The 25,902-nt window shown below is 47.9% G+C and overlaps 2 protein-coding genes across 4 annotated transcripts in view; both read right to left on the bottom strand.

Moving 5' to 3' along the window:
• The window catches only part of ALDOA (aldolase, fructose-bisphosphate A), a 445,177-nt gene that overhangs the window by 245,424 nt on the left and 173,851 nt on the right, over positions 1–25,902 (bottom strand). The window lies entirely within an intron of this gene.
• The window catches only part of MVP (major vault protein), a 54,443-nt gene that overhangs the window by 24,268 nt on the left and 4,273 nt on the right, over positions 1–25,902 (bottom strand). Inside the window, exons 1-9 of one of the 3 annotated variants that reach the window (XM_068243807.1) lie at positions 25,269–25,347; positions 17,799–17,987; positions 16,066–16,261; positions 13,295–13,415; positions 11,051–11,182; positions 10,729–10,823; positions 7,165–7,401; positions 5,073–5,198; positions 4,831–4,989 (exon numbers count right to left, since the gene is read on the bottom strand). In XM_068243807.1, coding sequence (XP_068099908.1) covers positions 4,831–4,989; positions 5,073–5,198; positions 7,165–7,401; positions 10,729–10,823; positions 11,051–11,182; positions 13,295–13,415; positions 16,066–16,261; positions 17,799–17,920 — 1,188 coding nt within the window. In that variant the 5' untranslated portion in view covers positions 17,921–17,987; positions 25,269–25,347. Of the gene's footprint in view, positions 1–4,830; positions 4,990–5,072; positions 5,199–7,164; positions 7,402–10,728; positions 10,824–11,050; positions 11,183–13,294; positions 13,416–16,065; positions 16,262–17,798; positions 17,990–25,268; positions 25,348–25,902 lie in introns of those variants that run through there. The other 2 variants (XM_068243808.1, XM_068243809.1) reach the window with 2 other exon arrangements.

Raw genomic sequence — 25,902 nt, 5'->3', positions numbered from 1 at the left:
CTGCTGTGAGCCAATACAAGGATTACCTCCTGTGCATTATAGATTGGTCATGAGGATAGAGTGGTGAGCCACCCTATTGCCTGAATGCTGCCTGACCTCAGCTTTCCCACCATATCGCCTGAACTTCAGTTTGCCCAGTGTAGTGTCTAAAGACTGGCTGACCTGACCATACTTGTGTAACACATCACCTGAACATTTCACCACAATGTCACGCAACTAACAATTGTCAGTGTGACCTAGCTTATTTACCATATTGCCTGAAAGTGAACCCGAGGTAAGAGCGATATGGAGGCTGCCATATTTATTTCCTTTTTAACTATGCAGATTGCCTGACTGACCCGTCGTTGGCTGCTGTAGTGCGCGTGTACGCGCCTTAAGACCATCAGCAGTGAGTGTGGAGCTGTGTAACAAAGGTGGCGGCTATTCCGCTCCTCCTTGCACTGCACTCCTCCCCCCTGCTGACGGCTATATGAGCTGATGATTAGAGCTGAGGGGGCCCCCTCATGCAGTTTCTTGCTCCTCATTACCTGATCCTATAGCAGGGGGAGGGAAGTATACTTCCTGTGTCTGTGCATTGAGATTCCCTCTCGATTTTTTAAGAGCTGAAGATATGCAGCACCAGTGTCGGACTGGGAGGTGCAAAAGCTGAAGAAATCCACCTGCTGGCCAAGCAGCAGTAACCCTGTGTTATCACTCCCAATAGAAACCTGCAGCAAGTCTTCACTGTGAGCAGCAACACCTGATTACTGCTGCTTGGCCAACAAGTGGATTTCCTCAGCTTCACAACATCCCAGGCGGCACTGACACCTCAGCAACTTCCCTCTGCTGCAGACAGAAGCTGAGCCAGCTACTGCACATAAGCTATGCAAGCTATGGGGTGAATACAATAACCTTCATTAAAGTTGAGCTTAAAGGAATAGTATCAAACTTCATCAATTTCTGGCAGTAGCATAAATCAAATTTCAATCAACAGTCTGATGGAACACAGCATATATTTTTGCTGTGCAGTGTCTTATTTCATTTATTTTACCTTATAGATTGCTTCCCCTGAGAAACTGACGGCGACGGGGAATGGGGCAGCTCATTATATGAGAGGGGATTCCTCTATGAGTGTAGCAGTGCCTATCCTACTTTCCCCACATCATAGCGCTTTATTCAGCGCCACCGCATCGTCATTGCTGTTTGCTACGGAACGGCAAACACACATTAGCTGGAGGAGGGTGTGTCATGAGCCTTCCTCCCCTTCCGCTCCTGCTTCCAATGCTTTCAGGAGCAATGACACGCCCCCTCCTCCAGCTAATGTGTGTTTGCCGTTCCGTAGCAAACAGCAATGACGATGCGGTGGCGACAGCCCGAGCCCGACACACAGAAGCCTCCTGGGGCAGATTGGCTGGGCAGAGTAGGAGCGAGAGAGGTTGTCTTGTCTCTCGCTCCTCATAGCAGGCTACTTAGGCGGGTCATGCGCTGAATAAAGGCACTGCTACACTGTCATATAGGAATCCCCTCTCATATAATGAGCTGCCCCATTCCCCGTCGCCGTCAGTTTCTCAGGGGAAGCAATCTATAAGGTAAAATAAATAAAATAAGACACTGCACAGCAAAAAGATATGCTGTGTTCCATCAGACTGTTGATTGAATTTTGATTTATGCTACTGCCAGAAATTGATGAAGTTTGATAGTATTACACAGGACAGAAGGGAAATGCAGAGAGAAATGCACCCTGTAGGTATTTAGAAAGTTTAGCCTGTCTAATTACCCCTCAACTGTGATTAGTCACAACTGTAATTTGATCTGTCAGTTGTGTCTGCTTGCTGCCAAGGCAGAGCAGCTAATTTGTATTGTGTGCAAGCTGCTCTGTGACATGCCCCCTTCAGCATGTCACAGAGCAGCTTGATATACAGGCAGCCAGGTTGTGCTTCTTCCTAGTTGAGCACACAGAGGGGATCTGCACAGAGGCAGAACAAATAATGGATTTGACTAATGAGTAGAAGCATGACGGCTGATGATAGAGGAGTCACGAGGTCTCCTGCGCTATTCCCGTCTGCTGCGTAGAGTGCTGACAGCTGCAGTAAAGAGGCATGAAAGTGATTCAGTGCTGAGGTATGGACCTTGCTGGCTCCAGAGGAAAAAGCACCTGTACAGTGATGAAAGGTCACCCTCCCCCGTGCCACACCCTCACGCCTTATAAACAGTGATGCAGCAGCCAATTACTTGTTGACATTTCTAGGTTTAAAGTGCACCTACACTCAATGTCTTATTTTTTTTTATTGAATGGTATTTGTATATCTGTAATCTCTTATTAAGCGGGATTAGCTATCTGTGTCTACTTTGTCTCAGTGATGTTCATTCCCAGAAAGCCAGCAACTCTGCAGACAGGAAATGCAGACATCTGAGGATCAGGACCTCACAGAGACAAAAGTAAAGCTGGCCATACACTAGGACGATTACCCGCCGATCGACAGCAGATTCGATCACTGGGATCGAATCTGCTGTCACATCGTTCACACTAAACTTCAATCTATTTTGTCCTGAAATAGATCGATCCCGTCGATCGCTCCGTGCGGGAAATTACCGTAGATCGCTGCGGGTAAGAAGCGCATCGCTAGCGGCGTACGATCGACACAGGTATACATCACCTGAAGTTGGCTCCCGGCATCTTCTCCGCATCACCTTCTGCATCACGGCATCTGGCATCCGTGTATAACTTCCTGTGTCACTGCAGTGACAGCGGAAGTACAAATCGAGGGCGATCTATTTGAACTTCCGCTGTCACTGGAGTGACAGAAAGGTATACGCGGATGCCGGATGTGGTGATGCGGAGAAGATGCCCGGGACCAGGCTTCAGGTAATGTATGCGGGGGGGGGGGGGCGGCAGCTCCGCAGATTGTGATCGGTTTAGGCTGAAGTCTATTCACAATCTGTTTGCAGTAAAGGCAGCCATACGATCCCTCTCCGATCAGATTTGATCAAAGAGGGATCTATCTGTTGGTCGAATCTAATGGCAAATCAACCAGTGTATGGCTACCTTTAAAGGTGTGTAGCTAATCACGCTTCAAAATCTGGATTTTAGGTACTTAAAGTGAACTTGAACATAACACTCTTAACTAAGCCTTACTTTGCACCCCCGTACATTGGTTTTTTTTTTGTTTATTTGTTTTCCAGGTCAGGAAATATTCAAAGAAAAATCATTTTAAATGAACTCTCTTATGCTCTAAAAGGCGTTTCGTGGCTACTACAGTTTCCTTCTTCAGGAATATTCAAAACACTTCTAAATACAGATAATCTGTTTCCTTTCACACAGCGAGATAGGCGAGATAGGCGTATGTCACGACACGGAGCGAGATAGGCGTAAGCATTGTCACATGACACGTAGCGAGATAGGCGTAAGCAATGTCACATGACACGTAGCGAGATAGGCGTAAGCAATGTCACATGACACGTAGCGAGATAGGCGTAAGCATTGTCACATGACACGTAGCGAGATAGGCGTAAGCAATGTCACACGACACATAGCGAGATAGGCGTAAGCAATGTCACACGACACATAGCGAGATAGGCATAAGCAATGTCACATGACACGTAGCGAGATAGGCGTAAGCAATGTCACATGACACATAGCGAGATAGGAGTAAGCAATGTCACATGACACGTAGCGAGATAGGCATAGGCAATGTCACATGACACATAGCGAGATAGGCGTAAGCAATGTCACATGACACATAGCGAGATAGGCGTAAGCAATGTCACATGACACGTAGTGAGATAGGCATAGGCAATGTCAAATGACACGTAGTGAGATAGGCATAGGCAATGTCACATGACACGTAGTGAGATAGGCATAGGCAATGTCAAATGGCACGTAGTGAGATAGGCATAGGCAATATCACATGACATGTAGTGAGTGTAATAGGCATAAGGGAGGAGGCCTAGAATGGATCTGCGCATGGTTCCAGTAAGTAGCTCTAATTCCCTTCATTTCCCTGTGCAAAGTAATGCATTAAGGTAAAAGGAGGAAAGGAAGCATTATTGGCGGGTGAGAGAGCGCCGCCCTCAGGAGAAGTGGCCCATTTGTCGTGGATGCGACCTCGGTGACCCCTGCTTCTATGTTAGTGGATGTCATATTTTCTCCCTTATGGGAAAAATAATTGTGAATTTTTGTTACGAGATGGCAAAAATCCTTCTTAAGAAAAAGGAAAAGTGACACATGGTCACATGACCGATTTTCACTTCCTGGTCAACATTTTGTTCTTTGGCTTATAAAGGGAAGTCTAGGGATAGAAACGGCGCAACTCTACTCCAATAATCAGGAGACCGCAATGCATGCTGGATAACTGGCTATCTGAATACTGTGTTAGTGCTTGGTGTTATATGTGGGGGAAACGTTCAGTTGACTTCACTGAGGCGCTACAACTGCTATTGCCGAAATTCTGTTTTGTCCCCACGTTTATTGCCTGATGAAGCGGGCTGGGCCTGCGAAACGCGTTGCACTTTTTGGGGTACTATTTAATTAATGTGATTGCTGCGATTCAGACAGTCTTTTGTGTCTGCTTTATGGAGGCAAGTCCACCACTTCCTCCAAGCAAATTTTAAAGTTTTTATCTGCCTTTATCCTGCTGGTGCCTCCGTTCTCCTACTGCTGTTCAGTTGATTGGTCTCTAAAGGAAGTCGAAATATTAACCAGCAAAAAGAAATTAGGAACAAAAATTCTCAAATGAGGTGTAGGATCTTTATGGAACAAGGACATGAACAAATATAAGGTTAGGTTGTAGATTGACGAATATGGCTGCCTAAGGCTAGGTTGTGCACAAATATGGCGGCCACCAGGCTCACCTTTCCAGTTTTGATGTCTCGGACATAAATGCCTTCATTTTCATCCAGGGGGATAGATTCTCTGCGGACCACCACCTCCACCTCTACGGGGGGCACATAATCCAGCGGGCCTCGGATCATCCAGCGGTCTCCAGGTTTGCGTTCAACGACGTTCCCATCCTGGCACGAGTGAAAAGAAATGAGTAATTAAGCCCTAGGAATCCAAAATGTGAGTTCCGAATCTGTGCTGCGCTTGGCCTTACCTCATCTTTCTCTTCCAGGGATTGCACGGATCGGAGCACCAGCCCCTCCTCCTCTGACAGGATGTAGACATCTTGGATTCCTGCCTCTAGAATCTCGCCTGGCAGCAGGAAGAAGGACTTCTCGCCCTGAAATTCAAAAGCTTTATTAGGCTGGAAACCAAACGGACAAAGTCCACAATCTAAGTGACAGAGGCAGTGCGCGCACACGCACACCACGCACACGAGTACTAACACCCCCGGGACTCGACCCCTCGAGCAGCAGTTCAGGGCCAAGAGCTGTACAGACATGTCCCAGCCTTACGTTCTGTTGCCATGGAGCAGAGAGGTAGCTCCGCCCTATGTGCTTCGTTTCCAAGAAAACTCATCAAGGTTCTATAGGAAACTAAGAACACAGGGCGGAGCTACAAGACATGTCACCAAAAGAAAGTGGATATCATAGCGTGCAGCCTTGACGTGGATCAAATTGATGGTCATAGCATTATATTGCAGCACCCAGAATGCAGTTATTTGCAAGTCATGTGTGTTGATTGATCCCCATGTTGCACCACACTTTTTAAACTGTTTTTTAAATCTTGTTAGACTCTTAATAAAAATTGGATTACGCTAGGATAGCCCATTCTTTTTGACGTGTGTCATTCCTGGCAAAAGAAGACACATGATTGCTACCGGCATAGGGCCGCCATAAGCACTGTCTGATTCGCCGACTCCATCTAAGGGGTGAGCGATTCTGTGTCGGGGAGGAGAGAGGGGGGGGGGGGGGAGGGGAGGGAGGCAGGGCTTCTGTCATTCATCCTATGGACTCTAGAACTGTGATTTAACCATTTGCCGACTGCACCATGCCGATTGGCGTGAACGCGGTGGCAGCCCCAGAACTGCTCCACGCCACTTGGCGTCAAGTTCTGGGGCGGGGTTTTGCAGGAGATCGTGCGCATCACCGCTTGAATGACGGAGCTCCGCCATCAGTATCCCAGCGGCGATCGCTGCTAGGAGACTGTTAGACGGCAAAACCGCTGTCTATTTACATCGTACATGTGTGATACGGCTGTCGCCTTGGACGGCAAAGAAGCAATGCGCCGTCATAGGCTGAAGCCTATGACGGCCGATCGCACTGATTGGCTGGCGAGGAGAGTGAGAGAGGGTTCAAATAAGAATAAAAAAATTAGGGAAATTTATTTTTTAAATAAAGGAAATAAATATTTGTAAAAAAAATAAATAAATAAACATTGGGGGAGCAATCACAGCCCACCATCATATAGATCTGTTGGTGGGCAGAAAAGGGAGGGAGGGAGGGGAGGGGGGGGGGTCACTTGTTTGCTGAGTTGTACGGCCCTGCAGCGAGGCCTTAAAGCTGCAGTGGCCTAATTTTTAAAAAATAGCCTGGTCACTAGGGGGGTTTAAGCCCGTGGTCCTTAAGTGGTTAAATAGTGCCATTAGTTTTTTACATTGAGCACAATTTACTGGCCTCTGCCTCTATTAAATTTTTTAATAGGGGGAAGTACCCTGAAAGTATCTTGCGAAACGCAGCAGGGGAGGTGTGATCCGGTGCCGCTCACTACCATCCTATGCTGCGTTATTTTAAATTGTGTTTGGGATTGTGCACAAGGTTCTCCATCTGGCGTTAATTACTATTCCTCCTCTAAGTCATAGCCACACGGAGGGGGAATTAATTCAGGGTCTGGCGATCGCCGGAACCACGAATTACCCTTGCGCGTAGTGCGCACTATAACGCCACCCAGCTCAGGTGCTTCACTGATTTCTTCTAGAGATCTAAAAGTTCTGTCAAACGTTTCTAGTTTGGACTCTGTACCCTGCATTGCGCTCATTTTCCATATAGACAGCCCAGTCATATTACCATTCCTGCAGGAGCTCCCAGAGCAGGAGCAATTGTTGCTTATTTTCCACACCTGCACAAAGTGAGTGAGTGACAATCATCTCCACCCATAAACAAGTGTAACCACAACACCACATGCTTTGGGAGATGGTCCCCTGTATTGCCACCAATGCAGGGGTCAATGTAACAATGTAGTTGGGGCCAATGCTTTGGGCACCCTCCCCCTGTAGCTACACAGTAGGCTGGAAGCCATAACATCACCTTGACCACTTTCTTCTGTCCAAGCTGGGGTTTGCCGTCAGCTCCCACCGGATCCAGGACCACACAGTACTGACGGCTGTTCAGGGTGGTGATGTCCACAATGCCCACCACTTCCTCGTACACGTTGGGGATGTAGGCCTCGGCGTCCTCCAGAGTGACCAGCCATTCTTCTCCCGTACGCCGCAGGTTCCCCTTCTCGTCACGGAAGGTCTTGGTGGCCCGGATGTGTAGGGCTCTCTACAACATAAAAACACAAGATGACACTGCTATGATTAAGACAGTTCTGGAGAGTCAAAGCGTATTACCAAAACACAAGACAACTCAAAGCGTGATGAATCTGGAAGAAGTCATCATGGTGGACTTGTCTGGTCCTTGTTGCGCTGGTCCTTTGCCTCGAAGGGCTTTTTCATACGTGCAGCTGAAGGCGGGGAATTCACTGCCTATGACCTGCTCTCTTGCACCAGCTGGGTGCTTGTTAGCGCTCAGTACCAGTGGTGGACTGGCAGCCCCCCATGGAGTTACATACGGTGTGCGGACGTTCTTATGGTGGCCCCTTCAGAATTCTGTGGTGTGGTATAACTCCCTCTCCCGGTTGCCATGTCAGTCCACCCGTGTTGCTGGCAGCTAGCATTATGAGGGTCACAGACCATAACAAACAGCTCATTTACAGCAGCTATCAGAAAATAAAATAAAAACTTTACGTTTGACAATGGAGTGTTTAGTTTCTGTCCCACCAGAGACTGTCTGGTACCCTTTGTGTGGCTGGACTGAAGGAGGCCGCACATCAGCCCATTTTGCGCCTGACCAACCAGATCGGAGGAAAATCTGTGCCACAACATGGCCGCCCGATCAAGTTTCCAATGTTGTGATCCATTTTGGGCCAAAATTTGTTGAGTGTATCAATTGTACAAACTGGAAAATATAGGTCACAATCGCTTGATTGCGTGGCTGTAACAACGACTTCAATATTGCAAAGACTGATGTACCCAACAGACCCTCCCCCAGTGCACTTGTGCAGTGGAAGAGTCTCACCTCTGCGTCAGTGTGACCCCTGCCCTCCTCTGGTGTGTGTCTGTACTGCGAGCAGTGCTTTCATGCTGAAATCTATCAGAAATCCGTCTGCAGTGTATGGGCAGCTCCCTCTCTAAACAGATTCTATCAGAGAGAGATCTATCTCATGATCGATTTGCCCAAACATTGCCTAATATAAGGCCAACTTTACATGTTAAAGTGGACCTGAACTCTTGCACAGGACCAAAGGAAAACCGAGAGAAAATGCACCCTGTGTGTATTGAGAGAGTTCAGCCTGTCTTATTCCCCCTCATTTGTGTCTAACCACCACAGTAATTTGATCGCTCAGCTGTGTCAGCTGGCTGCCTCAGCAGAGCAGCTAATTTGTAAACACAGGATGTTAGCTCTATGCCTCCTTCCATGAAAGCAGGAAGTAGACACACTGCAAATTTATTGCAGGATTTGTATCTGTAACAAAGAAATGCTTTACTTTAAAGGGGAACTGAAGAGAGAGGTATATGGAGGCTGCCATGTTTATTTCCTTTTAAGCAATACCAGTTGCCTGGCAGCCCTGCTGATCCTCTGCCTCTAATACTATTAGCCATAGACCCTGAACAAGCATGCAGCAGATCAGGTGTTTCAGACTTTAAAGTCAGATCTGACAAGACTAGCTGCATGCTTGTTTCTGGTGTTATTCAGATACTACTGCAGAGAAATAGACCAGCAGGGCTGCCAGGCAACTGGTATTGATTAAAAGGAAATAAATATGGCAGCCTCCGTATACCTCTTACTTCAAGTGAACCTCCGGACTAAAAATCGACTCAGCAGCACTGATAAGGCTTTGTGTTTCTTTAACAGTTTCACAGCATCAGAACTTTATTTCTCTTATACACGCCTCATTTTTAGCTGCACAGAAGAAAACTGCCCGGGCTTTTTTCCCATGATGCTGTGCAAAGCATGATGGGATTTCTGATTTTGTTGTTCTCGTTCTGCTGTTTTGGTGCAATTTTTTTTTTTTTTTACATTTTGAATTTGACATTTGAAGCCTAGCGTGTGCAGCTGGGAGGGGTAATCAGGACACAGGATAGTTGCAACTGTGTCTCCTGCTCCTTGTCACCTCCTTTCAACCAAAAAGATGGCTGCCCCCATGGCAAAGATGGCAGCCCCCATGATTCACAAGCATTTGCCTGTTCTTTTAAAACAGTGTGGGTAAGAGATTATATTACCTATCTATTCTAATTAACATGACTAATGTAACTTGATGACAGTATGTTTGTTTAGGCTGAAGTTCCCCTTTCCGTTCCCCTTTAAAGTTTATTATGCTGTTGCTTATCTTTGAGAGCAGAGAGGAAGTTCTGAGTTCAGGTCCTTTTAGTAGCTTTGGTTTGGCGGCCCAGCGAAGGCTCCCAGCTATACATATGGTTGGGCCGTGTAGTAAAAGCAGAAGTGAGTGGCAGATGCAGACTCCGGAGCAGAGAATTATCGCTAGAGATGAAGTCACTGACCAGGTGCAATAATGAAGTCAGGCGTTTTACAGCCCTCATAAGATTTTATGCTGCAGAGACGAGGCAATAAAGCGCTCCTCCGGGACAAAGATCACCGACACTCAGCTCTCTGCCTGGAGACAGGTGCGGCATCCAGCCCATTATCCAGTATACTTCCTGCTCTGCTGAGATCAGCTGCACCCAACACGGCTTACACAGGCGATACTCTATACATTTAAATATCATTTATTTCAGTAATTCAACTTAAAGAGAACCTGAAGTGGATCCTCGGGGGGCAGATGGGACGCTGAGGCATATTCTCTATCTCTGTGTCCCCCAACCGCCGCTCTAATCCCGGTTTAGCAACAAGATGTGTCGCCATCTCAGAGGTAAACACAGGGAGAGGGATTCCCTGTTCAAAAACCGCCCGCCAGGGGCGTTCCTGCAGGAAACCATTGGGCAGCTCTCTCTCCCTGACCACGCCCCCTGCCGCTCCCTCGCACGCTATGAGAGACACACACAGTCTCTCAGTGCAGCGTCGTGACCCAGAGGTCACGAGAGTGAAAGTGGGCCATTGCGGTCCACCGAGCAGTGGTTTTTGCGGCTACCTGATCCGCTCAGCACTGCCTACTTTTTTTTTTTTTTTAAAGGAGACAGGAAATGGGGGACAAAAAATAAAAATAAATATAAAAAAACATACCTTGGGAGGGGGAAGCCTCTGGCTCCTAATAAGGCTTTCCCCCGTCCTCCTCTGTCCCGATGATCCAGCGCTGGCAGCCCCCGAACGTCACAAGATTTACCTTTTAGGCTCCATCGCAGGTGCCGTAGAAGCTTTCCGATTGGACTCTGGCGGAAATAGCCGAGCCCCATTGGGACCGCTGTACCACGCGGGCAACTTGCACCTGCACAGTAGAGCGGACACAATCAGGCTCGTCTATCAGGCTGTCTAAACCCATCGGAAAACCGCTACTGCACCTGCGCAGAAACAAGCCAGTCAGAATCAGTAGGGACGGCATTTCATCGGCCAGAAAACATCAGCATCTCAGATCATTTCCAGCGGATATCTTACCTTGTCGGTTAAGACAAAAGCGTCCACGATGTCCACCACCTCTTCGTAAACGCCGGGGAGATAGGCGCCCACCTTCTTCACCAGCCACTCCTCCCCTGCGGCAGAGAGAGATAAAATAGATCAAAGTGCTGCCCCCACAAGCCCCGGTGTTTCGACCAATTCTTTTTCTAAAATCTCATATGGTGTGTGCCAAAAAGTGAGGTCGTTTTGAATACAATTGTACCCAGCCAATCAGGGGATGCCTGCTGCCATCAAGGTCGCTGACAGGTCAAGTTACAGACAAAAAGATACAAAAAAAGAAGACTGGAGGCAGAATACTGACCGGTTACGCGGGCGTGGTCCTCCCTGTCCTGGCACTCCTTGCGGGCCCGGAGGCGGATGGCTTGGTTGTGGCGAATGACTGTGGCCTGAATGGTTTGGACCACCTCAACCTCCTTCCGGGGGATGTAGGTACCTGGACAGGGGAGAAGGCAGAAGTGAGATCTCTGACAGCAATCGAAAATTAACTTCACTTTCAACATAAAAATTAAGTTATTCCTATCTAATGGCTGTCAGGGCCGGGACAAGTTACTCCAGCAACAGAGGCAGCAATTCCAAAGTACATCCCCTCCCCCCCCCCATATTGTGCCCGTCACAGTACAGATAGCCAGAGGTGCCTGCAGTATTAGGGAGCAGGCCTCCCCAGTAGAAGTAGCCAGATGTGCCCCCATTAGGGAGCAGGCCTCCACAGTATAGGTAGCCAGATGTGCCCCCAGTATTAGGTAGCAGGCCTCCCCAGTATAGGTAGCCAGATGTGCCCCCAGTATTAGGGAGCAGGCCTCCCCAGTATAGGTAGCCAGATGTGCCCCCAGTATTAGGGAGCAGGCCTCCCCAGTATAGGTAGCCAGATGTGCCCCCAGTATTAGGGAGCAGGCCTCCCCAGTATAGGTAGCCAGATGTGCCCCCAGTATTAGGGAGCAGGCCTCCCCAGTATAGGTAGCCAGATGTGCCCCCAGTATTAGGTAGCCCCCCCTCCCCAGTATAAGTAGCCAGATGTGCCCCCAGTATTAGGTAGCAGGCCTCCCCAGTATAGGTAGCCAGATGTGCCCCCAGTATTAGGGAGCAGGCCTCCCCAGTATAGGTAGCCAGATGTGCCCCCATTAGGGAGCAGGCCTCCCTAGTATAGGTAGCCAGATGTGCCCCCAGTATTAGGTACAGTAGCTCCCCTCCTCAGTATAGACAGTAATGTGCCCCCAGTATTAGGTAGCCCAAGCCCCAGTATAGTTATCCAGATGTGCCCCCAGTATTAGGTAGTACCCACCTCCTCAGTATAGATAGCCAGATATACCATTAGTATTAGATAGTCCCCTCCTCAGTATAGCCATATGTACCACCAGCATTAGGCAGCCCCTCCCCAGTATAGATCGCAGGATGTGCCCCCAGTAATAGGTACAGTAGCCCCCCTCCCCAGTGGATGGTTAAATGTAGCCCCAGTATTCGGTAATCCCCCCTCCCCCCCCCCCCTTCATGTAGAGTGTGCTGCAGAAGCTACTCACCTCGCTGCGCTGGGATCTCTCTGTGGCCCTGTCGCACCAACCCTCTCTATGACTCTGCTCATGTAATAAGACACACCACTAGAGGGAGCCATAAGATGAGATGGTGCAATGGGGCTGAAGAGAGACCCAGGCTGGCCCTAGGGGTGAGTAACTGTTCCAGGTCAGCACACTCCACTTGTGAATATTTTGTATTGGCCTTGGGAGGGAGGTGGCCCCGGTGTGCCCCCAGGGCTCTGGACACAGAGACTGCTGCCTCCTGAGTCTCTGCCCTGATGCCTGGTTCATTGACTCCTCGCGGTGTCCTCCTTTAAAGCAGGAGGATTAGCCATACTATGCCAGGGGGAAAAAAAGCACATATATAAGTAGGTAAATACTTGATCTACTTACATAACGCATGTATTGTACTGTTCACGTTTTGATTTCAGTAAATGTTATACAGTAAATGACGAGAATTCTGTTCCTGGTGGGAACCATGTATTTCGCACACAGTTTGAGGCTAAATACTGATGTCATTTCTTCCCTTAACTTTTTTTTCATCTCCTTCAAATCGCTGAGTCACCTCAGCCTTGCTTGTAAATACAAGTGAGCAGAGGATCAGGTATCAGCTAGGCAGGGAATTAAAAGGGAAGAGAAAGAATATATTATAGATAAAAAGAACCCCCAGCATGCAACTGAATGGCACTGACTATTAAAGGGCCAATGCTCCTAAAGTATGTGATAACTCCAAACCACAACAGCAGAAAAAGTTTTAATTGGCTCCCCTTCCTTGTGCATCATCGCTATCCTATTCCATGTGCAGCTTCCTATTCCACAAGTAATATCTCTGTACAGCAGACATTCTACCTCATGCTTGGGCAGAAACACTTTTTCCATGTCTTGCTCCCTGTTTGAAGCCTCCCCTTACCATTCGGCATCTCCTTCTCCATAGGATGCAACCCCTCTTCCATGTTTAGCCGCCCCCTAGGGCAGCAGCCACCCAAGGCCCAAGCCTTAATGGCCTTTCAGACCCTGGTTATTCCCATTTTCCTTACCTGGACCTTCAAAGAGCCACTCGTCCCCGGCTACAAACTTCTCACTGTCGTGTTCAAAGTCCAGCAGGGCCTTGAGGTGGAGAGCGGTGTTGGCCACGACGACGGTCAACGGCTGGACCCCCTGTGCAAGAACGGAACAACTGACATGAGCCACATATACCTGAAATCAGCCCCGACCGAGTGTAATCGAGCAGGTGTATCTTGCTTTAGAGACATTGGCCTCAATTCACTAAGCAGTTTAGACTAGTCTACAGATGAGTTTTGAGACCTGTTCTAACATTCAGTAATTACACAATTCACAAAGGCAAACGAGGAGTAACCACGCCCACTTATTCTGACAGAGATTAGACCACCTGATTTCTGTAGGTAAAGTACTTCTGTGAGGTATTTTAGATGTGAAGGTGGAACCTTTTGAATGAATTATTCAGGAGTTTAATTGTATCCAGGGGAGAGCTCATCGGAGAAGGATGTCATAGATACTTGTTTGTGAATTGCATCTTTTAATCATTTCCCCTGCTTTACCGACCTAATTACCAAATGGTTTAGACCACGTCTAAAAACAGATCTAATACATTTGGTAATAGTGAATTCCCCTTTGATGCAACAGACCAAATCATCAGTAGACTAAAAAACATCTGTAGACTAGTCTGAACTGCTTAGTGAATTGAGGCCATTGCCAGAGATGCCCATTTGCACGGAAGAATCCACCAGGCATAGTGGGATCCATTAAAAAATATGAACTGTAGGAGAATTAATCCCTTATCACTGGGTGAATTAATAAAACATATGACACTCGCGTATCTGATCTGTACATCAGGTCTGAATGGGTAAATGCAGGAATTGATGGGGAGAAATTATTACAGACAGCAGTGATCTGACCAGACATGACAGGTAGCAGATCACAGATTGTAGAACTGTACACACACACACACACACACACACACACACACACACACACACACACACACACACACACGTGATCTGTACACCAGGGGCTTGATTCACAAAGCGGTGCTAACCTACTTAGCACATCTAAAGTCTTTAGACGCGCTAACCAGGGTGCTAAGTAGGTTAGCACCGGATTTCTCAATCAGATCGCGCGCTAGCTTTGCGTGCGCAAAGTTTTACGCGCGCTAAGTCCCATAGGCTTTAATGGGCACTTCGCGCGGAGCGCCCTGTGCTCTGTGCAGTATGCACGTAAAGTTTTATGCGCGAAAAGCTTGTTTAGACGTGCTAAGGGGGTTTTCACAGGCGTGCTAACAGTTAGCACCGCTTTGTGAATCAAGCCCCAGGTCTGAAAGTGTAAATGCAGGAAATGAGGGGGGAGGAGTTATTACAGAAGGTGGTGATCTGACCAGACATGAAAGGTAACAGATCACAGATTGTAGAGCTGAACTGTGTACACACACACACACACACACAAATACTGGGGGCAACTACATTGGCTACCTATACTGGAGGGACCTAGCTAGCTAATCTATACTGGGGGCAAATACACTGGCTACCTATACTGAAGGCACCTACCTGGCTAACCTATACTGGGGGAAACTATACTGGCTACCTATACTGGAGGCACCTACCTAGCTAACCTATACTGGGGACAACTACACTGGCTACCTATACTGAAGGCACATACTTAGCTAACCTATACTGGGGGCAACTACATTGGCTACCTACACTGGATGCACCTAGCTAGCTAACCTATACTGGGGGTACTGGGGGCAAATACACTGGCTACCTATACTGAAGGCACCTACCTGGCTAACCTATACTGGGGGTAAATACACTGGCTACATATACTACAGGCACATACCTGGCTAACCTATACTGGGGGTAACTATACTGGCTAGCTACACTGGAGGCACCTAGCTAGCTAACCTGTACTGGGGGCAACTATACTGGCTACCTATACTGGAGACACCTACCTAGCTAATCTATACTGGGTGCAAATACACTGGCTACCTATACTGAAGGCACCTACCTAGCTAACCTATACTGGGGGCAAATACACTGGCTACCTATACTGAAGGCACCTACCTGGCTAACCTATACTGGGGGCAACTATACTGGATGCATCTACCTTGCTATCCTATACTGGGGAAACTATGCTGGGGGCATTGTAGATTTAGTGCTACAGCTTGTTTTGAAGAAAAACCTGAATAAAATTGAAATCGCAATTTGAGAGAAAATCGAAATTTCAATTGTTTCTTAAAATCGTGCAGCCCTAATCTGTACATCAGGTCTGAATGGGGAAATGCAGCAAATGAGGGGGAGGGATTATTACAGAAAGTGGTGATCTGACAGGACAGGTAACATATTGTAGAGCTGTACACACATCTGTGATCTGTACATCAGGTCTGAATGGGGAAATGCAGGAAATGAGGAAGGGGGGGGGGTTATACAAAGTGGTGATCTGACAGGTAACAGATTGTAGAGCTGCACACACATCTGTGATCTGTACATCAGGTCTGAATGGGGAAATGCAGGAAATGAGGGGGAGGGATTATTACAGATAGTGGTGATCTGACAGGACAGGTAACATATTGTAGAGCTGTACACACATCTGTGATCTGTACATCAGGTCTGAATGGGGAAATGCAGGAAATGAAGGGGAGGGATTATTACAGACAGTAGTGATCTGACCAGACAGGACAGGTAACAGATCACAGATTGTAGACTTGTACACACATATCTGTGATCTGTACATCAGATTTCCCTCCTGCCAGCGTGACATACAGAAACACCCTATTATAGGAGACATGCTGACCCACCTGTTGTAGCTCCTCCCCCGGGTACAGAGGGAAGGGGTCCCGGGTCAGGCGGATCTCCTGGTCTCCATGACGCAGTTTGGCTTGTCCAACGCCATCGAACTGCACAAGGCGGTTGGCATCCCTGAGAATCGGGTTCTGGATTATGCAGTAGTGTCGGGGAGGCACCATCACCATGGCAACCGGGTGGAACAGGACCCTGCGTGACATGGCAACGTGTTATACACGGGATCATCGATGACATACTATAAGCCTTTGCTCCGCTTACACTAAAATCCACAAGCCCTTCTGGAATATAAAGGTGGCCACTAACTGTCCAAATTCTAGTGAAAAATAATTTGATCGATCAGAAATTCTGATCAGATGAAAAATCGTTCACTACACCATCAACGAACCAATATTTGCTTCCTATCTATCACAACCAACAAGAAAATCCAAATTTTGGTATGACATAAATCCAATCGGACGACTATTTATACAATCATTTGTAATCGATTATGCCCATCAACTGAGATTATCTTCAACCAATCCGATTAGAATTTCTGATCGCTCGAACGATTTTTCGCCAGAAATTGGACCGTTAGTGGCCACCTTAAGTTTATTAAAAATGATTTTTTTTTTTATTTGAACCCAGCTCTTAAAGGACCACTGTTGTGAAAATCTTACGTGAGCTCCATGTGGCTGGCTCACCTCTCATTGCCCTGACCTTGGATCAGTCACATGACCCCCCGGTGTAACAGAGGCCTGGAGCCAGGGAGCTCCATGTGGCTGGCTCACCTCTAATTGCCCTGACCTACGATCAGTCACATGATTCCTAGGTGTACCCGAGGCCTGGAGCCGGGGAGCTCTATGTGGTTGGCTCACCTCTCATTGCCCTGACCTCGGATCAGTCACATAACTCCCCGGTGTAACAGAGGCCTGGAGCCAGGGAGCTCCATGTGGTTGGCTTACCTCTCATTGCCCTGACCTTGGATCAGTCACATGACCCCCCGATGTAACAGAGGCCTGGAGCCAGGGAGCCCCGTGTGATTGGCTCACCTCTCATTGCCCTGACCTACGATCAGTCACATGACTCCTCAGTGTATCCGAGGCCTGGAGCCAGGGAGCTCCATGTGGTTGGCTCACCTCTCACTGCCCTGACCTAGGATCAGTCACATGACTCCTCAGTGTATCCGAGGCCTGGAGCCAGGGAGCTCCATGTGGTTGGCTCACCTCTCACTGCCCTGACCTAGGATCAGTCACATGACTCCTCAGTGTATCCGAGGCCTGGAGCCAGGGAGCTCCATGTGGTTGGCTCACCTCTCATTGCCCCGACCTCGGATCAGTCACATGACTCCTCGGTATACACGAGGACTGGAGCCAGGGAACTCCATGTGGTTGGTTCAAAGCAAGGAAAGCAAAGTTCCAGCACTCTTAAGATAGCAGCAGGAGATGTAGACTGGACCTAAATACGCTGTAGTAGATGCAAGTGTTAATCCTATGGAAAGGCGTGCATAGGCTGAATGGCAAACAGCAAACTTGTATGAGGGAGGGAGGCAAGGTGAGTCCAGCACTGCGATTCAAAGTATTTATTAGGATAATCAATGGTTGAAATCACTTACAGTCAGCATTTTGCATCTGACCAAATGCTGACTGTAAGTGATTTCAACCATTGATTATCCTAATAAATACTTTGAATCGCAGTGCTGGACTCACCTTGCCTCCCTCCCTCATACAACTCCATGTGGTTGGCTCACCTCTCATTGTCTTGGCGGATGTAGGTCTTGGGTCCGGTCTCCACGCGGGAGATGTTGGTGTTCTGGTCCAGCACATGGATGTAGTGGTAGGGTGGGATGCGGATGATGGATTCCACATTCATGGTTTTGCCAAATGAAAACTGGAAGATTCAAAAACCGGTGAACAGAGTGGTGTTTGGTTTGGGAGACCTTAGAGGAAAAAAGAAACATGGAGATAAAAAACACAGAGAATATTGTATTGTCAGTTCACTTTATAGGTAACCACAGGCCCGGATTTACCTCACAGGAGCCTATAGGCACAGATGTCCTGGCACCTTACACCTCACCCTCCATTAACCTACAAACACCCCCGCCCAGCCGTATCGCAAGTGTGGTGACTAGCCCAGTGGTCACTTCTCCCTTACTTCCCAAGCCCATCATAGGTAGCTACAGGCGCCCCTTCGTATCATGTAGCCAGAGCTATCCTCCGTAATAAGTAACCAGAGGTGCCCCAGACTGAAGGGAGATCTCATCATTGTAACGCAGAGAGCTGGGTGACTAACCTGTCATTTACACTCCGCTCGGGACACTGCATAGGGAAGGAAGGAGGGAAGCACTAGGGGAGGAGAGTGAGCCAACTTTCCATCATTAAACGCCTGTAGGCACAAGCCTGCAGTGCCTTATGGTAAATCCGGCCCTGGATACCCACTTGTAGGTGGGTGGGAAAAAATGTAAGAATATAAATAAATAGTACACCTGCATAGACCACGCCCACATTTCCACACTCATTATGCCATATGAGGGCAATTCATTCAGCAATTTCATCAGCATTATGTAAAACCACAGTGGCAGGACTCCTGTGCTATAAAGACATGTACGGCTTTATTGACAATTACAATGAACACATTAAAGTGAACCTGAGGCGAGAGGGATGTGGAGGCTGCCATTTGTATTTCCTTTGAAATAATACCAGTTGCCTGGCAGCCTTGATGATCTATTTGGCTGCAGTAGTGTCTGAATCACACCAGAAACAAACATGCAGCTAATCTTGTCAGATCTGACAATGTCAACACCTGATCTGATGCATGCCTGTTCAGGGCCTATGGCTAAAATTATTAGAGGCAGAGGATCAACAGGGCAGCCAGGCAACTGGTATTGCTTAAAGGGAATCTAAACTGAGAGGAATGTGGATGTTTCCTTTTAAACAATACCAGTTGCTTGGCAGTCCTGCTGATCTCTCTGGCTGCAGTAGTGGCTGATTCACACACCTGAAACAAGCATGCAGCTAATCCAGTCTGAGCACCTGATCTGCATGCTTGTTGAGGGGCTGTGGCTAAAAGCATTAGAGACACAGGATCAGCAGGAGAGTCAGGCAACTGGTATTATTTTAAAAGGAAAAATCCATATCCTCAGTTTAGGTTCCCTTTTAGGCTGCTTTCACAGTGGGACGTTACAGGCGCACATTAGAGCAGCCTGTAACGCAGCCTACCGCACAGTAATGAAAAATGAATGTGCTGTTCACAGTGCCCACGTTGTGTTACATAGTAACGCAGCAGGTAAAAACAAAGTGCTGCGTGCTGTACGTTATACTGGGCTAAGCAGCATTAGACTGTTTGCACATTCTCAGTAATGTTGGAGGAGGAGGTCTCCCCTCCTCCTCCGCGGCCAGCCACATGGCTAATTAATATTCACTGCACAGTGACGTGCAGTGTTTACTTCCTGGTGCGGCCGCTCTGTGCGGCGATTGGCCGGGCGGGACCACGTGATGCCGCATGCGTCCAAGAGTACGCATCACAGGACGCATGAAGAGTCGCACAACGCAGCTCGCTCTGACGTCCAGCTTCTACCCCACTATGCGTTGCGTTAGGGGCACGTTATGCGACCTTAATGTGGCATCTAACGCAACGTCTTAGTGGGAAAGAAGCCTGAAGGAAACCCGAGGTGAAAGGTATATGGAGGCTGCCATTGTCTTCCTTTTAAGCAATACCAGTTGCCTGGCAGTCCTCCTGATCCTGTATCGCTAATACTTTAAGCCATAGACCCTGAACAAGCATGCAGCAGATCAGGTGCTCTATTATACTGGATTAGCCATAGGCTTGTTCCAGGGTTTTGACTCAACCACTACTTATGGCAGCCTCCGTATCCCTGTTACCTCAGGTTCCCTTTAAAAAGAAAAATAAATATGGCAGCCTCCATATATCTCATGCCTCGGGTTCACTTTAAGAAACCCAAGGTGTGAGACCTATGGAAGCTGCCATATGCATTTCCTGTTAAACAATACCAGTTGCCTGGCAGTCCTGTTGATCTTTCTGGTCACACCTGAAACAAGCATGCAGCTAATCTTGTCACACTTCAGTCACAGCACCTGATCTGCTGCATGCTTGTTCAGGGTCTATGGCTAAAAGTACTGGAGGCAGAGGGTCAGTAGGACAGACAGGCAATGTGCATTATTTAAAAGGAAATAAATATGTCAGTTTCCATATCCCGCTCGCATGAGGTTACCTTTAACCTCCCCGGCGTTCTACTGAGATCGCCAGGGAGGCTGCGGGAGGGGGTTTTTTTAATTAAAAAAAAACTATTTCATGCAGCCAACTGAAAGTTGGCTGCATGAAAGCCCACTAGAGGGCGCTCCGGAGGCGTTCTTGCGATCGCCTCCGGCGCCCAGAATAAACAAGGAAGGCCGCAATGAGCGGCCCTCCTTGTTTTGCTTAGATCGTCGCCATAGCGACGAGCGGAGTGACGTCATGGACGTCCTGACGTCAGCCGCCTCCGATCCAGCCCTTAGCGCTGGCCGGAACTTTTTGTTCCGGCTACGCTGGGCTCAGGCGGCTGGGGGGACCCTATTTCGCCGCTGCTCGCGGCGGATCGCCGCAGAGCGGTGGCGATCAGGCAGCACACGCGGCTGGCAAAGTGCTGGCTGCGTGTGCTGCTTTTTATTTGAAGAAAATCGGCCCAGCAGGGCCTGAGCGGCAGCCTCCGGCGGTGATGGACGAGCTGAGCTCGTCCATACCGCTCAGGAGGTTAAAGGCAAAAAATGTTAAGGTGCCCATCAGTGATAAGTGAATATACAGATACGTTAGGTAGTCCCTCATTATGTAAAAGTGGTAAGATTGTACAATCAAGACGTATCATTAGTGGCATATTTAGCCGTATTTGATCAAAGTTATTAACCTCCCTGCCGGTTATCCCGAGCCCAGCTCGGGGTAACCTGCACAGGAGGATTTCACTATTTTTTTTATTGCACGCAGCTAGCACTTTACTAGCTGCGTGCATATCCCGATCGCCGCCGCTCGCCGCTACCTGCCGCGCCGACCCCCCCTCCAGACCCCTTGCGCAGCCTGGCCAATCAGTGGCAGGCAGCGCTGAGGGGTGGATCGGGACTCCCTCTGACGTCCATGACGTCGGGGACATCATCCTGCCCCGTCGCCACGACGGGGGAAGCCGAGCGGGAAATCCCGTTCTGAACGGGATTTCCTGCTTGCAAAGATTGCCGGCGGCCATTGAAGTAGGTAGGAGGATGCCGCTTGTCAGCGGCTATCATGTAGCTATCGCTAGGCTAGCTACATGAATAAAAAAAAAAAATAAAGTGCTGCGCCGCCCCCTTGCCGACAGAATTGGAACGGCAAGGGGGTTAAACGTGTTGGAAATACTGACACATGTATGATAAGTTCAGAGGTCCACAGGCAATACTGTGGCAATAGATCCGCCCTTTCCTGACCTCTGTTACCACCAAACTCCTCATCCATGCCCTCATAATTTGCAACCTTGACTACTGCAATGCCCTTCTGTCTGTTCTCCCTATGACCCGAATAGCCCCGCTGCAGTCCATCATGAATGCGGCAGCCACAATGATCCACTACTCCCATCGCCCCACCACGGCGGATACCCTCCTTGAATCCCTCCACTGGCTTCCTATCCAGTCCAGAATCAGATTCAAGATACTGTGTCTGACCTACAAATCTGTCCACAAAACCTGTCCAACCTACATTTCCGATCTTACTCAGAGGTACACACCTAGCCGCTCACTCTGCTCCTCCAATGAACTTCGCCTAACCACCCCCCGCATCAACCAGTCCCATGCACGCCTCCAGGACTTCTCAAGAGCTGCTCCAACACTATGGAACTCCCTACCTCCACCCATTAGGGCAGCCCCCTCCAACATCTTCAAGAAGGCCCTCAAAACTCACCTTTTCATTCTGGCCTACCACCCCTCACAAGTGCTCTAAACCCGCAGCTGAACTCTGGTCCCTTACCTTTCGTGTCCCTACCTCTCCCTCTAGATTGTAAGCCTTTGGGCAGGGTCCTCCTCCTCTTGTGTCCTACCTGATCATGCACCTCCATTACTGTGAACCCATGCTATGCATTTTAGTGAACTCAAATCGCCTAATCTCCAGGCTCCATCCAGTGACTAAGCATTACCTTGTACTCTTACTGTGTTGTGTGATCTGGTTTGCATGTATTCCTGTATTGTCATATTGCTGTATGTCTCCCCTAAATATTGTCTGTCACCTAAACTAATGTCCAGCGCTGCCTAATATGTTGGCGCTTTATAAATACTATAAATAAATAGGTCTTGCCTAACAATCTCAGAGATTGATATCACTGCTTATGCAGAGCTGCTGCTATCAGAGGGATGGATGAGGTAATCAGGGAATTCCCTCAGGAGGAGGGGCAGAGAAAAGGCTGGGATCACTTCCTGGAAGATCATGTGACACTAATACAGCAGCATGCAAAGTATCCAGGATACTGCCTAGCCCAGCCTATACACCATACATACTGTACATACATTATGCAGAGTTATATGAGCTGAGAACACTCAGTCTGCAGCAGGAACAGAAAATGTATCTGTATTGATCAGAGCAGTGAGCAGAATTCCCCTACAGCATTCACAGGAACACATACTGATTCCATGACTCATAACCCTCACCAGCAATCATGCATCATGTGACAACTCACACTGACAACTCACTGCAGTACAGGAATGTAGAGCTAATAGGGGCAGAAAAGTAAGCAAAATTAGCAAACTGTTTAAAGCTGACCTGAACTCTTTCACAGCACACAAGGAATGCATATAGAAATGCACCCTGTATGTATTTGGAGTTTAGCCTGTCTGATTTCCCCTCATCTGTGACTAATCACCACCATAATTTGATCTCTCAGCTGCGTCAGTGCAGGGACATCCTCTAAACACAGGAAGTTAACTCTGTCTGCTTCCATGAAAGCAGGAAGTAGACACACTGCAGATTTATTGCAGGATCTGTATCAGCTGTAACAAAGAATTGCTTGTTATTATGCTGTTGCTTATCTTTTAGAACGGTGAACCCCCCCCCCCAAAAAAAAAACAATATTAAGGAGTTAAAAAATCACAACAATCTGATTGTACAATCTTTATCCAATCCTAAAGCTTTTAGATAAGTTCTTGTTGCAGTTTATTCTGTTTTGTCCTCACAATACTTCCTGTTTCACAGCTGGAACTTCCACTGTGAAAACAGGAAGTGTCGGGATGGAGTACTGCCACAAGAGAACATCATACAGGTAAATTAACCCTCTCTGCTGCAGCCACAAGCGGGTATAGTTCCCCCTTTTTCTGAATTGCTGCTAGCTCATTCTTAAAGGATACCTTAGGCCTTGATTTAAATTCCAAAATGACACCCTGCGTGTGGCCCCACGTTTTATTCTGTTTGCCCGCTATGCCTCCCGCACTCTATTTCCTGGTTAGATCGGTCGACACCCTATGATCCGGACATACTGCACTCCGCACACGCAGTATGTCTTATTGGGCTGCCTGTGACCGTGCTCGCCAATGGAGCACGAACACGACGGGTACGTCCTCGTGCTGACATGCGCACGTCCAGTATATTGGTCCCCGGTGAGCGCAGGCACAGGCAGCCAAATAGGTTATTGCGCATGCGCAGCATGTCTGCATCAAAGGGCGCCGACCAGAAAATATAGCGCTTCTCCGCGCTGTGCCTGACCTGGGCGCCACCATAGACATAATGTTAATACGTCTTTGACGGCGCAGCGATCGCTGGACCCCAAATTACTTCTCCCGCCAAGTTTCTACGACTCGTTGGGGGGATAGTATTTGGTTTGAGGAATGCCCTATAAACAATAGGAAAGGAACATAATTATGCAATGAGTAAAAGTTCATCTTAGATCCACTTTTAGCATTGCCTGGTATTTCTGCTCGCTAGCTGTCAGTCGGCAGTGTTACATAGTTATTTGGGTTGAAAAAAAACATACGTCCATCGAGTTTAAACATAGAACAAAGTACAACACCAGCCTGCTCCCTCCCATATCCCTGTTGATCCAGAGGAAGGCGAAAAACCCTTACAAGGCATGGTCCAATTAGCCCCAAAAGGAAAAAAAATTCCTTCCCGACTCCAGATGGAAATCAGATACAATCCCTGGATCACCATCACTGGGCATTACCTAGTAGTTGTAGCCATGGATGTCTTTCAACGCAAGGAAAGCATCTAAGCCCCCTTTAAATTCAGATATAGCATTTCCCATAACTATTTCCTGTGGCAATGCATTCCACATCTTAATCACTCTTACTGTAAAGAACCCTTTCCTAAATAAATGCGCAGATCATGTCCTCTAGTCCTTTGAGAAGGCCTAGGGACAAAAAGCTCATCCGCCAAGCTTTCTGTCTCATTGACTCTAATGGCCACGGCGATGAGTTGTGGCAGGGGAGAGTACTGCGACGCGATAAGTGTAAAAGTCAACACAAAACAATACCTTACATTTTGTACTTTTGCTCTACGTGAACCAGAATTAGCGGCGGCAGAACTGGATTTTTTTGCACAGGATTAAATCAGATTTGAAAGGCCACTTCCTGATAACCTGAACATCAGACTGCAGGGGGATCGATCATCAGATTTCCCAATCTGATTAGTTAGTCCTGTGCAAAGATTTCCAATTCAGCTGCTTCTAATTCCAATGCAAGTAAAGCTAAGAATACTAAACATACATAAATCAAAAGTTACTCAGATCAGTTATTTGCTTCCTCCCCAGAATCGCTCCCCCACATTAGACTTTGACCCCCCCCCCCCCCCCCCCCCCTCCCCTCATCTCAAGTGATGTGAATAGTTTGATGTTCTCTGTAAAGTGCTGAATAATACTAACAACAAATCAATCTATACAAACAGAAGTGACACAGATCTAATCAGTATGGGCAGATATATTGAGCAGATCTGATCAGCAGGGTAATATAGGAAGATATATTGAGCAGATCTGATCAGTAGGGTTAGTATAGGAAGCTGTATTCAGCAGAAGTCTTACTAGCCTCAGATAGTAACTTGCTTCCTGATCAGTGGCAGGCATGTAATACGCAGTGTAATGACACAGGACTCCCACCCACCCCTCTGTTACTGGAAGCCCCCCACCCTCCTCCCCTGACCCATAGCTGGGGGGGGGCTACAGATATAGAGGGACAGCAGGGGGTAGAGATAGGGACAGATCAATAGACCCCAGCAGAGCCCCAGTTACCTGTGTGTATTACTGTGCAGTCCTGGATCTCAGCAAGGAGAGGGGTGTGGAGAGAGGAGGGGCTAAGAAGGCTGTCACTACACTCAGTCTCAGCCCTTTATTACACTCTCTATTGGATGTTTCTCATTTCAGAGAGCTGGCTGCCCATCACACAAAGGGACGATCCAATACACTTTTTGTCCCAAAGGTGGTGTGATGAAATTATTGCAGCTTTATAATATTTTGCAACCTGTTGGAATAATTTATAGTTATAGCTATCAGAAAGTGCTACCTAACCATTGATTTCAATGTATTTCTATCAGAAAATGCAACCCAACCTAACCCTATTCTCACACAGAACCCTCCTCTACCTAACCCTATTCTCATACAGAATCCTCCTCTACCATACCCTATTCTCATACAGAATCCTCCTCTACCGGGCAGCACGGTGGCGTAGTGGTTAGCTCTCTCTCCTTGCAGCGCTGGGTCCCTGGTTCGAATCCCAGCCGGGGCACTATCTGCAAAGAGTTTGTATGTTCTCTCCGTGTCTGCGGTTTCCTCCGGGCACTCCGGTTTCCTCCCACATTCCAAAAACATACGGATAAGTTAATTGGCTCCCCCTAAAAAATTGGCCCTAGACTACACTACTTACACT

This window comes from Hyperolius riggenbachi, chromosome 7, assembly GCF_040937935.1.
Source record: "Hyperolius riggenbachi isolate aHypRig1 chromosome 7, aHypRig1.pri, whole genome shotgun sequence".
Taxonomy (NCBI): Eukaryota; Metazoa; Chordata; class Amphibia; order Anura; family Hyperoliidae; genus Hyperolius; species Hyperolius riggenbachi.
This window is presented reverse-complemented; position numbering and strand designations above follow the sequence as displayed.